Source organism: Miniopterus natalensis, chromosome 9, assembly GCF_054644295.1.
Source record: "Miniopterus natalensis isolate mMinNat1 chromosome 9, mMinNat1.hap1, whole genome shotgun sequence".
NCBI classification, from domain to species: Eukaryota; Metazoa; Chordata; class Mammalia; order Chiroptera; family Miniopteridae; genus Miniopterus; species Miniopterus natalensis.
This window is the reverse complement of record NC_142089.1, coordinates 40,588,600-40,603,469: the sequence shown is the minus strand read 5'-3', so window position 1 is coordinate 40,603,469 and position 14,870 is coordinate 40,588,600. Positions and strand designations below refer to the sequence as shown.

The following is a 14,870-nucleotide window of genomic DNA, read 5'->3' as shown; positions in this document are numbered from 1 at the left end:
AAATGTTTATAAAGCATTAATTACATTGATATCTTATCTAAATGTGTAGCTGCCAACACTGTTGAACCCAACTCCACCAAGATGTTGGTAATCTGGCTCAAGAATCCAGAAATCATACTTGAGTTGTGAGAGCTCTGCATAATTTGGGTTACTGAGGACAAACAATATAAGGTTTAGGGAGAGGGTCAAATTCAGATCACCGTCTTGCTTGCAGCTCCCTAAACTAACAGCTCTGCTAAGCTGCACAGAGAATCCAAGCATTGACTGTTTTTTTCCACCAGTTAATAAACTCCCATTTATCACCTTCAGTTTCAGAGAGAGGAAAAAAAGAAATAGGAAGAAGCTGAGGGCAGTTATGCTAATCAGAGGGTTTTTTACTAAACTTTGGCATTGGGATAAGTGGAAAAGCAAACGAGCATCAAGAATATTAAAAATGTTCATGCCCTTTAATCCATTAATTCCATCTGTGGGAATCTAATCTAAAAAAAAAAAAAAAAATCAGATTGTCTTTGTAAGATGAGATTTTTTTCCCTTATGATATATATCTTTGAATTCATATATATAAATATATACATATATATAAATTCAGAAATTGAAACAGCAAAAAGTGAAGAAAAACAATAATACCAGGAGTATTCCAAGTAACTCAGAGCAACTGATTCCCACTGGGTTTTGATGACAGCATTTTCAGGAATTCTAAATTAGCTCTCTTTACTTGAAATGATTAAGACATGTATAGCTTTTATTCAGGAAAGGTAAATGGCTGTAATACTTTCAACAATAAAGATAAGTTAAAAAAAAAGAAAGAAAGAACAGTAATCGGACAGTGAGGACGTTGAAACACAATGCTGATGAACGCGGGCATGTCCCGCGCCTTTCTTAAGTTGTCAGCCCGTTGCACAGCAAGCTGCCAGTGCACAGCAAGCTGACTCTGTAATCAGGCCTGTGTTTTAGTACCTTATTCTTCCACTAATTAACCTATGGCACTGGGGAAGTCACGTCATAATAAAATTATTTCTCATTTAGGTTGTTTTATATTCTACAAAGATCTTTGGAGTACATTAGATATGGAATCCTCAATCTTTATAATCATCTATGAAATAAAGTCTTCAAACAGGTAATAGACAAGGGTCTCTTTTGGGCTTAAAGTTCTAGGATTTAAAAATATGTATATATTAATTTCAGAGAGAGGAAGGGAGAGGGAGAGAGAGAGAGAAACATCAATGAGAGAGTCATTGATCGGCTGCCTCCTGCACGCCCCCGACTGGGGATCGAGCCCGCAGCCCGGGCATGTGCCCTGACCGGGAATCCAACCTCGATCTCCTGGATCCTAGGTCGATGCTCAACCTCTGAGCCACGCCAGCCAGGCAAAGTTCTAGGATTTATCTAATGCAACCATGTAAGACTATAACTAGAAAGAATGTATTTAGATTTTTTTTTTTGGTCAGCTTTCACCATCCACACTGACCAGTGACATTAGATAGTTGCCAAATTAACACTTCACTTTGCCCTGTCTGATCAGGGTTAGCACACAGGTTGTATGATTGAGTTGGAAAGATATTTTAACTTCTCTTCTTAATATTTTATTTCCAAAATAACTATTTAAAAGTTATCTTTTTAGATATCAAATGACAAAAACCTCTCATCTTAAATCTAAATTTAAAAAATTGGTTTAATCTCTTTTATTTTCTATCTGTACTCAAATTTCATTTTGATAATTGCTGAAGGTTATAATGCTCTGCACTATGCTGTTAGCAAGAAGTGAAGGGAACTTGGCCATTTAAAGTTTTTAATGATCATTTTTAAGATTCCCATATTTTGAATAGCTAAAAAAATAAATTAAATTGAACCATGAAGATGAACTTCCTTTACAATAAATACACTAAGCTTCAATCTCTGAGGTTTAGGTTTCAAAAGTGGTATATTTTTAAATTGCAAATAATTAGCAGAAGGAAACACATGTGGATGCACAGAATTGCATGATTTAGAGCTTTTAAACTCTACTCCATAAAGAGAAAAAGATTATCAGACACTTCTTAAAGAGAAAATAATTATCAGGCACTTCCCACAGAAACAAAAGAAACAAGAGTTTTACTGTCGTCTTCATTTCTAAATAACTTAACAGTCCTTTCTTTGTGGAAACACTTGGCTACTTTTAAAGTAAATCAAACAAAGGAAGTTACAGTAAAATATCCAAGAGACTAAACAGTTTGGCAGCAGTTGAGGGAAACATCACGTACAAATGGGCAAGACGGAGGGGCTGGCATGTCCCTGAAGAATGTTTAAGCGGAGGGATGTGCAAGGACGCACCTCACCGAATGGCATGGTGTCTTCAAGAGCGTGAATCTATCCACTGAGGCACAAGCTTGCCCTGGCATTTTCTGATTTGATAAGTCCTGGCTTCCAGGGAGCTGAGCACTCTCTGCTTGCAGAGCTCACTTACTTAGGAAGTAAAATATTTTGGAAGAATAAACTCCACCTTTGCTTTTCTTTCAGAGATAACAATGGCATAGATTTTAGGAGCCTTTTAGACTGAGACATATTCTAAAAGAAAAAAAAAGATGAGAAAGAAGTATAAAAAATGTAAAACAAATGTTTTTTCCTATTGTAATTCTATTTTTCAAAACTAGTGTTCTACAATTATATTTGACACTCTAAAAATAATTATCTGATTTTTTAACATGGAGAAAAAGGCTCCCTTTAAAATGACTTATTTATCAGATTTTGAGATTATATAATGCTTTCAGCTAGCCAGAGGTGCAACCATCAAAGATAATATTCCCTCACTTCATTCTTGCTTGTTTTTTAGAGATTTGTTCACTTGGGAACTTTCAAGTGAGCTAGCAGAAAGATTGGACTAAATGGATTAGAACTGAGTGAAGGAAACAGTTCTATAAACACCAATGCAAAATACAAAAATTAAGCAAAGTAGATTATGAATAAAATTTATTACAAAGCACTAGACAACTTTCAAAATCTTTGATTTGTTAAGTTTTGATAAGACTAGAACTTGGAATACTGAATTACACTTTCAATAATATAACTTAGCCTTATCATAGAAAGAGTAACTGAAATAATGCCAGATAAAGAATCAAGAGCTTAATCTCTCTTTCATTTTTGTTGGAAGACAAAGTCCAAGGAAGACAGTCTACATGCTACTTCTAGGAAATTCCCCTACATTAATTATTGCTACTGAAGAAGCACCACTCCTCTATTTAAGGCCATGTTACGTACACTGGAAAAGACGTTAATATATGATAAAATTGCCCCAGTATCTGAATGATAATAAATAAAATAAAATAAAAAAATAAAATAAATAAAATAAAATAATAGCCTCTGCCCATTTTCTTTTTATTTTGGGGATTGGGGAAAAAAAGAATTTGGGGGTAGGCTAAGATCCTTTAAACAAAACTTCACTGTCTTATCTTAGGCCATGTTATAGAATTTTGGGAAATAAATAGCCTTGAATTTAGCAAACTGATCTACAATAAGCAGTGGATTTGTTTGATATTGTTAAATTTCAGTTTTATGAGTACTTTACAATCATTTTTCTATAACTATGGTCATTCTTCCTCCTCTTCTATGTTAATGGACACTGCTTCCCAGGCAAGAAGATTGAGCTTGAGGTGATTGGTAGAGGTCCAAAATAAGGTAATTGGGATTTTGAACCAGACCTAACCAGTGATGGCCAGAGTTAAAAGAATAAGTCATCCCAGAAATGATGACAAAACCCCCTTATAAGAGTTATTAACTATATCTATATTTCTATATTTATCTATCCCATTGGGATCTTTGATGGTGAGTCAGATGGCCATGGGTGTGAATCCTGGCTCTTCTTTACATTAGGCAACTTATTTCAAGTCTCTAAACCTTACTTTACTCCTCGGTAAAAAGGGGACAATAGTATCTATTTCAAATTGTTCCTATAAGTATTCAGGACAGAATGTAGGCAAGGAGCTTAGCACAATGTCTGCACACATACTATACATCTGTAAAAGTAGGTTGGTTGTTTACTGCTATTGTTTTATCAATAAATGCAAGAGCTGATGGAGACATGGAGATAGTCTTCTCTGACTATTTTGTTTGCAGCTATGAAAAAGACAAAGATTCAAAATGATGAAATTAAGATAATAGACCTAAATTAAGGCAGAGCTAGAAATCAAACTCACGGCTTATTCCTAGGCTCTTTTTAGTTTACTGCCTCCAGTTCTATATAAATATGAGCAGTAAAGAGAAAAAAGTTAGATCAAAATATATGACTCTTCCACTTGGCTGTCAGAACTGATTTCCATCAATTCTGCCCCCTAATCCAGAGTCACCTCACCTCTAACATTTGTGGGGCCACATACCGTAAGTGTAAAAATATAAAGATTTAATTTGAGCTCCCTCCAACACTCCTATTTGACAGACATCCCTCCCTACAGCCTGGAGAGCCATATTGAATTTAGAATTCCTAAACTCTTTGAATAGGATGGGAAGAGGTAGTGAGATCTAGCTCCAGGACCACAGCCTGCCCCATTCTTTCCCCATGTCTTAACACCACCGGGAACCGAGTATGTGGACCTTTGTCCACCTTCTGCCACAGCCTGCATGTCCAAGCTCCTTCCACATTATTCTCCCAAGCTAAATGCTGTCTCTTTGCTACTCCTTGGGCTTAAGGGTATACACTCCTAGAGCACATCCAGGAAAAAAATCTGTCTCCAAAAGTGAGTTCAAAATTACTTAGGCAGGGAATGTGGGGGTTCAATGGATGCAACGTGATATGGAGTGGGGAGCACAGCTTCTCCCTTGGCTTGGCAGATTCCTCACCCCTTGGAGCAGAGTGCAAATGGAGAAAGTGGGCTAGGGATCTCTTTAGTCACATGGTCCAGAAAAGGACACCTCTTGCCCTAAGGGTGGTGCTGCTTTAATTATATCACTTAATTTTAGGCAAAAGGGAATCAATACCTTTCGATACCTGCCTGTAATCTTCCTGACAGAGCTCTAAGATGACTCTGTTGACCAATAAGATCTATATCCTTTTAGTTCTGCTGGATGCAATGTTTCTCCATACTTATTGATTATTTAGTTAGATACAAATGACTCAGCCAACTTTAGGGTAATTGTAGTAGCCAGTTAGACAGGCATGAGCAGAGCAAGGTATTGGAAGGTCACCAGGCTGGAAAGCCCTGGGTGCCTAGCAACAGGCAAAACTGGGAAAACAAGGACCTTGTCCCCAGGGTGACCTTTCTTCCCCTAGCATATCACTGGTCATGTGGTTTAGACCCCTTGACCTTTCATATGACTGGTCATGGGATTGAGACCCTCCCCTGACCTTTCCTCCCCTCTCATGCTGCTAGCCAGGTGGTAGACCCTCTTAGAGGAGAAACAAGGGGGGTAGAGAGTAGCCTCATATGACTCCCATATGAGCCCTTGCACAACCACTCCCTTAAGCATTAAGCCCTCAAGACAATGAGATTCTGGCACTCATCAAATAATCTTAGGAACAAAGCCTCAGAGTTTTAGTCAAACTAGAGATAACATCTAGGCCTCAGTTGTGTTTCAGCTCCAGGTACAGAAAAGCAGCAAGGCCAGGTGGGGTGACGCCACAGCTGACATCAGGACCAGCTTAGATGACTAATGACCAATGACCCCCTGCCCTGGCACTCACCTATCTATAGAGACCACGACCCTGAAAGGACATATCTGGAAAGCTGATGAATATTCCATTGAGATTCTCCCCTGGGACCTCCCCTAAGATCCTCACCTTTAGAGAAGGGATAAAAACACTCAGGACAGAGGATCTCGAGTGCCTTCTCACTCTCTCTGGTCCACACCCTTTCCTCTCTACTTCCCCCAGGCATGTTACCTTTGCCTTTCTTTCTCCTAAGCTCCAAGGGCCCTGCCTCTGTGACTTGTTTCCTGAGACCACACAGCCCAGCTGGCTCACTTCTTTCTACCTCTGTGACTTTCTAAACAAACTTTCTCTGCTGATTTGAGTTACTTGGCTCTGAATTCTTTCTCAGCCGAACTAAAGAACTGAGGTTGCTGAACTGAGGTCCCGTCTAACCCTGCCAGTAAATGCTGGTGCCGTTTCTCGCAAACATAATCAGTCTATCATGATCACATTCCAGTATTGTGCAGCTTGGGTCTCAGGTATTTACAGATTGGTAGAATTGTATGCCTTTACCCTACCTCCCCCCAAGACCACAGACAGTTAGGCAATTAGTTGCCTTTATATTCAGCACTCCAGTAGGATCACACTTGAGCAACTGGAAAAATAAACCTACGTAGCCAGGAGGACTTACTTCCCCTCTGACGGCATCTGCAGCTGAGTTCATGATGCCTTCAGAGAAAAAGAACTGTCTATCTATCATTCCTATCTTATAGATTTTCTTAGCAAACATTTACTGATGTGCCAGGTCCAAATGCTTCATTCTAAAGACAGTACTGATATTATTCAGGACTATTCTTTTCAACAACAGAACATCCATTTTTCCTAAATAGGGCTCAAACCTTGGTATTACACATAAAATAGCCTTAGGGTAAAGCCAGTCTAGAAAGAAAAGGATTGTGGAGGGTGCTAGTTAGAACAATTTGGAGTTGCTTGAACATAGATCCTCAATGAATACCATAGCATGTTCATCTTTGAAAAACATTCAACCTCCTGGGTACAAATGACCCCTTTGACGTTTTTCACTTGAACATTTTAGGCAAGAGGCTCTGTTTCCCAGTAAAAGCTCCCCCTTCCTCATGTCACAGCTACGCTTCACTGGGATTGTTCTGTGTTGGTCCTTCCTCAGCCACTGCTGTTGCAACTCTGTACTTCTCTGACTGCGTCGGTCAGGAAGGAGACAGGAAATTCTAGTCGCCCTCACAGCAGCTGTGCCATTCCTCCTATCCTCCTCTAGTGACTTCAGTTGGCTTCAGTGACATGAGGGCAGGAACTGGGCCACGGTGAAGGTCAGGAAGATAGGTCAGTGTTTATGCCTGTTGGGCTGGGGATCCTGCTGAGGCTATTTGGTTTCTTCCTTTCTATACTGTTTCTCTTTCCGTTCCTCTTTTTTATAATGCAGAGCCAAAGCATCCTGTTTTCAAAACATCTGACTGTTTTGCCACTGAAGAACTCATGCTCTGATGCATTTCACTGAAGTATAAAACAATTCTTCTAATTCAGGAGGCGATAACAGTTGAAACACCAAAATTAATCAACAAATCTAAGAAGGCAATCTCTCGTTAAAGAAAACGGCTCTCGCATGTCTAACTGAACTTGGGCTGCTAGTAAAAGGTTCACTAGACACCCTTTTCATCTTGAAAAACAATGTCATTGCCTCATAAAACTCCTGCTTAATTTATTCCATCTTGTTGTAACCCTTGGGGGAAAATAATCTATGATATGAACCCATCTGGCTGCATCTTTCCTTATAATTCTGGGACTCCATTGGGCCTGTGGCCAGCATGAAGGACTGAGGGAAATTTGGGCCAATAAGACTATATTTTTATAAGTCATTGGGACAGTTCTTTGTCTAACTCTCTGGGCTCTGAAGCACATTAGGGAAAGCCAGGTACAATCTTTGAGTCCCAGTTTTCTTCGAAATGTAAAAGGGTTAAGGAAGAAAAACAAACAAAAAACCACACACAGCCCTACCCAGAAGACGTGAATGTGAAGGGCTGCTCGCTATTCCTCCACTGGACACAGCTCTCTGCCAGCTGCACACAGACGGGCACAGATGTCATTCCCAAGCACCCCCTAAGCAAAATGCTGGCTCTTCCATTGCCATTTTTAAGTAAGTTCAGAGACTGCAAACAAAACTCAGTAGTCACATAGCTGATCGGATCTAGGGGCACATAATTTTTTGCAACGATGTGATGTGCTATCACTAAGTTATCATTTATTGAACTACACATCCGGCGCTTTGCTGAGTGCTTTAGATGCATTATCTCATTCACAGCAGCCCAGTGAGGTAGGGACCACTCTTATCCCTGTTTTACAGATGCGAAAATGAAGTCACAGAGCGGTTAAGTTGGCCAAGGTCAAGTAGCTAGTAAACTATAGAGGCAGGACTTGAACCAGGATCTTTTGACTTCAAAGCCTATGCTTTTCACACCCTGCCTCTGTAGAACATCTTCACACTTACTCCAAGCCTTTACCTCAGAGATTTGTTGTAGCTCCTGTGTTCAATGAGGGCGAATGAAAGATAGCCAAATAAGACTATACAGTGCTGAGAATGATGATGACTATATTCTTAAACAGCAACTAGGATGGGACACTGCAATCATTTCAACAACATTTCAAACTCAATGTGAGATTTTATTTTTACCACAGATCTACAGCTGGTATAGATCCATTTCTTTTTGGTTACCACAAAACTATTTATTATTATATATTATATTATATTAATTTATTATATTATATTATTATATATTATATTATTATATCATTATATATTATATTATATTATTACATTACATTACATTACATTATATTATATTATATATTATATTATATTATTATATTATATATTGCCATGAATTAAACCTTACTTGAGACAATTCTCTAAACAATTAATACTTGGGGGGGGTGCGTAGCTAAGTAAAAAGAGTGAGATCTTTTTAAAAATTCACATTGCCTTCAGCTGTCAGCTGGGCATTATTCCTCCACTGGATAATTGCTTTGCCCTTCAACCTTTCCAGCATAGATTTAGAAAATAGGTGAGGCTGCCTTCTATTTAAGCTAACTGCATCAGAATTAAGATTTAGCCTTTTCTTTAGGGTTAGTTCTTCTATTCAACTTTCATTGCTTCCTGCACACAACACCATAAAGGAGGAGCGGAAGCCTGAAGTGATTGGAATTCTTACCAGGACTGACACAGTCTCTGGTCTTAGAGTCTTATTAACTATGGCACTGAATATAAAAAATTGTAAATAAATTTGTAAGACAGACAATGTCTAATTTCAGCCCCCCAGACACAAATTTAGTTAGAATCTGCAACACATCAACACACAAGATGAAAAATAATGGCAATTGGCCGTTTCTCAATGAGTATTTTCCCCTGCCCCCTCCCCCCCCAGCTCCCCTGGAGAGTTAATTACCTACTTGATCATAGTGACTCCAGAAGAAAGTTCAGCATGTCTTTTACAGTGAAAACTGCTGAAAACCTACCCTCAGATATTGAATCTATATCTTGCATGGGTATCAGTGATCACAAAACACACAGGACAGGGTATCTGTTGATGCTACAAAGTAGGCTGAAGCACATGTGAAAATGCTTGTACATGGATTATAGGGTGGCTTGCAGAAATTACGCAGTTGAGCCCTCCTCATGGGGAAGCAGTTGTTTGAGATTTACAACAGCCTGGAAAAACCCAGAATTTAGCCTTCAATTGCGAATTTCAGGGGAAAATCAACAAATAGTTAAACCTCAAACGTTTTCTTTCTTTTATTTTTTTGACTTGAATCTGAACTAAAATGTAAGAAAGGAACTTATTATTATTGTTTGTCCTTTCATTAACCAACAAACCAGGAGTGAAAAGAGTCTGCCCTCCCCTCCTCCAGGACCTCCTAAGGAGGCAATGCTTCCTTTGCTCAAATCCTTGGAGCAGGAGACAGCAAGCCTTGATAGGAAGGTGATACTTGTAACCCCAGGAAAGAGGGAGGAGGGACCCACATTTGCTAGTGTACCTGGGGCTGGGAAAAGCATGCTGGCAGGTATGGAGCAAAATCTCTTCCCAGCCCCAGAACTGTAAGACAATTAGACAATATCTCAAACTAGTATGACTGGGGATTCTGAAAATGTGTACTTATGAAGGTAGAGCGTTAAAGCTTCTATATCTATATATGTATGTATACACACACACATTCTCCAAGAGAAAAAAATACAAGCAAAGAGCAACAACTCTCACTACAGTCTAAATCCAGGTGTTAATTAAACAAATGATATAACGATAGATAATTAAAGTTCTTCAACACTAAGTTTTGTCTGAAGATTGTATATAAAACCATTTATTTGCAAGATGGGTGAAACTTGATTTCAAATGATTCCACTTTGAAAAACATTCCTTTTTTAGAAACCAGGTTTCTTTCTTTCTTTCTTTCTTTCTTTCTTTCTTTCTTTCTTTCTTTCTTTCTTTCTTTCTTTCTTTCTTTCTTTCTTTTTATTATTATTATTATTATTTATTTTAAACATGCCAACACCACAAAATAAATGTTAGAAATTCCCAGAATGTCCTGAGAAGAATTTCAGAATTTATAAAACTTCAGGGCAAACCGCTCTCTCCATTAATATGTGGAGGGCACATTATTTTCTCACTTTAAAAAAAAGTAAAACACCTGATTGCAATGCCATGGTTTATACATTTCACCCCATGAATTCATTCAGGTTTTATGTCCCTGATAGTTATTTTTTTAAAAGGCATTTTCATTTGTATAGTCACTTGTACATTTTATAAACACCTTTCAACTTAAGCATATTCTGAGCTGCATCAAGAAGAAAGAAGTTTGGTCTTGGGGAATTAAAGTGTGCTGAGGATTTTAAACTTTTCTGCAGCATCAAGATACAAGCAAAGCATGGCAGCTGGGGACAGACTCTTCTGAAGCAGATCACCAAACCTACTCTTAGGATCTTGTCCCCGGTGCACCTCTGCCGGGGGAGCCGGGAGCTCCCCGCACAGCCCCACTTTAGTGACTAAAACGGTCATCTCTTACCTTGTTCGAAGCCATCTCACTGACGGAGCGGTAGGTCTGTATGGTCTCTAGCTGGTCTAAGCACCAGTCCAATTCCTCCAGAGTTTCCATTGCTAACTTTTGATAAGATTCTTCTGCAAACAAACACACAGACATGTAGTTAGGCTGGAGCGGCTGCAGGCTGTCCATAGCAGAGTCGCCGTTGCCGCTGCCGCCGAGCCCGGTGCTACTGAAGGTGGCCCCGAGCTCCTTCATTATTTGTGTGCCGACTCCTTCCTTCCAGCTCTCTCCACCAGGAGAACAAATCACCGCGGTGCTCTCTGCCGGAGATGGCTCCGGCCAAGTTTTCACCCCCCTGCCTGGATGAGGTGTCTGTGATCTAGCGAGAAACTTCCTCTGAGGAAGAAGGCGGGGAGCTGTCTCTTATAAGCTCATCAGCATACGTGTGTCCTAAACTCGGGGCAGAAGCAGTGACTTTTCTCAGGCTCTGTCTGCCTTAGTCATCCCGGGGCTCGTTAGGGTGAGTGATGGCATTTCTGAGGGCTCGCCGGCTAGAGGAGAAATGAGGAAAGCATTTTCTCACTTCGCTGTTCTTCTAAATGAAACAGTTGAAAATTGGCAGGGGGGTGGGGCGGGGGGCTGACAGTTTCGTTGGAAGGCTACGCGGTCATTCATTCGGGGAAGGTGTGCATGTTGGGTTAACTTTTAATTCAGCAAACACTGACCCGCACACATGAGAGGTATAGGCTCTTCCTCCCCTCCTCTGGGTCTCGCCTCTAAGTAGAGGCAAAATGAGGTCTCCCTGATAAGACTTCAGGCTAAGAGCGACTGTCTGGAGTTTTATGTGAACACGTTTCGTTTATTGGCCTGGGAGTCGGGCAGCTCTTGTTATACTAAACAAAGCTAAAACTTCTCTGCAACTTGCCAGGATCACAGGGAAATTCTGAACCGGACTTTCAGGTGGAGCCAGATGTGAATGCTGCAGATTTTCATTCTGATTTGTGGTTGGAGGAATCTAGAATTTCTGGGAATATTTCTCAGTGGTCCATTCAAAACAGACTTTTTGATATCATATTTTCACTGGATAATAAAACTCTTCATAAGAGTTCGCAACATGTCACTCCATACCTCAACATTTGCGAGTCTAGAAGAATACTTAAGGTTACTGACTTAAGAACCCCATGTTAGGAAACACGGAATGAATTTTGTAAATGCCAGATGAATTAATGGTGCGACAGAGAGCTGTTAAAATCAGTCAGACTCTCCTGCGTACGTGACTGAGTCAGGGTCGTGACATCCATGAACTCTATCAGCCTTTCCCGAATGCCAGCGACAGGCACTAACCAAATGAAACATCGTGGATGAAATGCTATTATGACGAAAAGATTACACACATTCCTGTCAGACTTAGAATACATCTCTCATATGTTCAAAAAGAAATTCTAGGGAGACCACGTAGCTTTTTATTATTATTAGAATAATTTATGCACGTAGCACTCATACGAGATGCAGAAATTGGAATAAACAGAAGAGTGTCTCTGAGTGCCTGGAATCACTCGGTCACAGATGCACTTTTGAAAGAATAGGTGTTTTTTTTCCCCCCAAATATGCCTTCACTTCAGAATAAAAAGCGGTTAAAATTCAATGTCCTGCATGTCGTACTTTAAAAAACCCGCAAAACCCACTGGCGGTGGCTTCCTTTATTTTTTTCACACTCCTCAAAAGTGTGCAGACAAAATTGAGGTGTTCTTAGAAAAACATTTCAAGCCAGGCCTGCACGCACCTCCCCTCCTGTCTTCCTCCTCAGTTTTGAGAAGCTGCTTCACCATGAGGAAACTCCCCACTTACTCCCTAGGGTGGCCACCCCCCTGCCTCCTCTGTTCCTCCCACAGAGCGCTTCTTCTGAGGTGGCGGAACCCTCCCCTCCTCATTCCAGGTCTCTCCTAAAAGAAAAAGGCCAGCCTGGGCTGGTTTGGCCCAGTGGTTAGAGCCCCGGCCTGCGGACAGAAGGGTCTTGGGTTCGATCCCTGCCCAGGTCAGGGTGAGTTCTGGAGGCAACCAGTAGATGTTTTTCTCTCTCTTTCCCTATCTCCCTCCCTTCTACTCTCTCTAAAAATCACTGGAAACAGCCCAAGTGCCCATCAGTAGATGAGTGGATAAAAAGCTGTGGGACATTTACACCACGGAATACTACGCAGCTGTAAAGAAGAAGAATCTCGTACCCTTTGGGACAGTATGGATGGACCTGGAGAATATTATACTAAGTGAAATAAGCCAGGCAGTGAAAGACAAACATCACAGGATCTCGCTTATACGTGGAATCTAAAGAACTTAATAAACTGATGAACAGAATAGATTCAATGACATGGAAGCATGGATCAGACTGACGAATGTCAGAGGGATGGAGGAGGGCGGGTGGGTGGAGGGGGAGAGTAACCAAAGAATTTACATGCGTATATGCACAACCCAAGGACACGGACAATGGTGTGGAGAGGGACTGGGGACGGGGGTGGGACAGGGTGGAATGGGTCATTGGGGAGATAAAGGGACATCTGTAATATTTTAAACAATAATAAAATTAAAAACAAACAAACAAACAAAAAATCACTGGAAAAAGTATCCTCAGTGAGGATTAAAAACAAAGAAAGAAGTCCAACCGCTTCCCAACCTGGGCTTTGCCACCTTAGTGTCTTCCACATCCTAACATCACAATCAGTGGTTCTCGGTGACGAAGCTCAGCCACTCATCCGGATGGCGGCCAGTGAGCCACTTGCTCGCCGCCTTTGGAATCAGCTGATATGCAAAGTGACTAAGAAGATATATCACATTTTTTCCTTCACTGAGAGGAAAAAGGGATCTGATTTCCACTCACACTTGACAAAGGAGACACAGTAACTATAGCAGCAGAAGCACTGAAGGACAAGGGCTGTTCAAAGACCCAATTGTTGCCACCACCGCTCATTCATTGTCTATCACAGCAACTTTCAGCTGGTGTGACGCAAGAAGTTCTAAACATGCAGTACCTGGCTATTTAGTCAGTGGCACTGACCTCTTTTCCCTTAGATGGTCAGATAAAAAATGACAACACAATAGCTGTCTGATGTGAATGAATCAAAATTATACCTTTTTTTTTTTTTTTTTGGGTCAGATTGGCAAAGAATATATTTTTTGGTGTGCTGCAGAATTTTAGTAATTAGTTTACATGAGTCATGAGATGGAAAAGGTCGAACATTGCTGGCCTGTTACACAGAACAAACACGTATGTGCTCCCCGACCTGCTGCAATACTGAGAGGCCAGTTACAGGCCGACAGATGCGAGGGGAACTTACTCCACTGCCCTCTCTTATTCTGGTCAGCCACAATATTTTTTAAGGGAAAAATATTACATTTGGACGTTAATGAGCATTTGTTCCTTCCCAGGTTCTTAATACAGAGTCAAGACTCTCTTCGCGTCCCCTTTTAGAGCCTTCCTATTACGGTGACTAAGACAGGAGGCACAGATGTCAGAGTGGGCTAAGTGTGGGAGCATTAAGCCCCTGCTGACCATGGGGACAGCCAAAGGAAAGGACCAGTGCAGCTCGGGACTGACCTTCACATGATAACTTTGTAGCACCAGCACCAGATCCAGAGCTCAGTGCCCAGCAGTTACTCAGTAAATACTTGGAGGAATGGAAACCGAAATGTTCCCCCACGCAGCCTGCAAGTGCTTGGGCACCTAGAGGCCGAGTGGAACAACTGTAGAAAGGGAACCATCTTCGGAGAGAGACTCACACATTTTGACTTTCTCTTCTGTCATCTACTGTGTGATCCTGGACCTCAATTTCTGACATCTTAAAATAAGGATATAAATATTTATCCCATAAGGTTATAAATAAGAGTATTTAACGTGTCTGGTATGGTAACCAGTTCTCAGTAGGTGATCAATACATAGGAGTATAATTATTAATGGCAATCCAAGTAGCCCAGTGACCTGGCATTTGGGGGTGTGGAGAAATAGGAAGGAAAAGGGAAGAACTGCATATTCAACATGGGTTTTTACAGTCAGGATTAGCTACGTAATTTGCAGGGCCCAGTACAAAATGAAGATGCAGGGCCCCCTGTTCGAAAAGCAGCGAGAAGTGCTGTTAAAGGTAGTAAAATATGAAGCTTTTTCCAGGCTTCAGGAGTTTCTCTCTCGACCTGTCACAGTGTTATTGTTGTTTTTCTT

The 14,870-nt window shown here is 40.7% G+C and overlaps 1 protein-coding gene across 2 annotated transcripts in view; it reads right to left on the bottom strand.

The window, feature by feature from the left end:
• The window catches only part of PDE4B (phosphodiesterase 4B), a 391,091-nt gene that overhangs the window by 31,066 nt on the left and 345,155 nt on the right, over nt 1–14,870 (bottom strand). For both annotated transcript variants that reach the window (XM_087820499.1, XM_087820500.1), the window contains one exon: nt 10,685–10,797. In XM_087820499.1, coding sequence (XP_087676625.1) covers nt 10,685–10,797 — 113 coding nt within the window. The remainder of the gene's footprint in view (nt 1–10,684; nt 10,798–14,870) is intronic.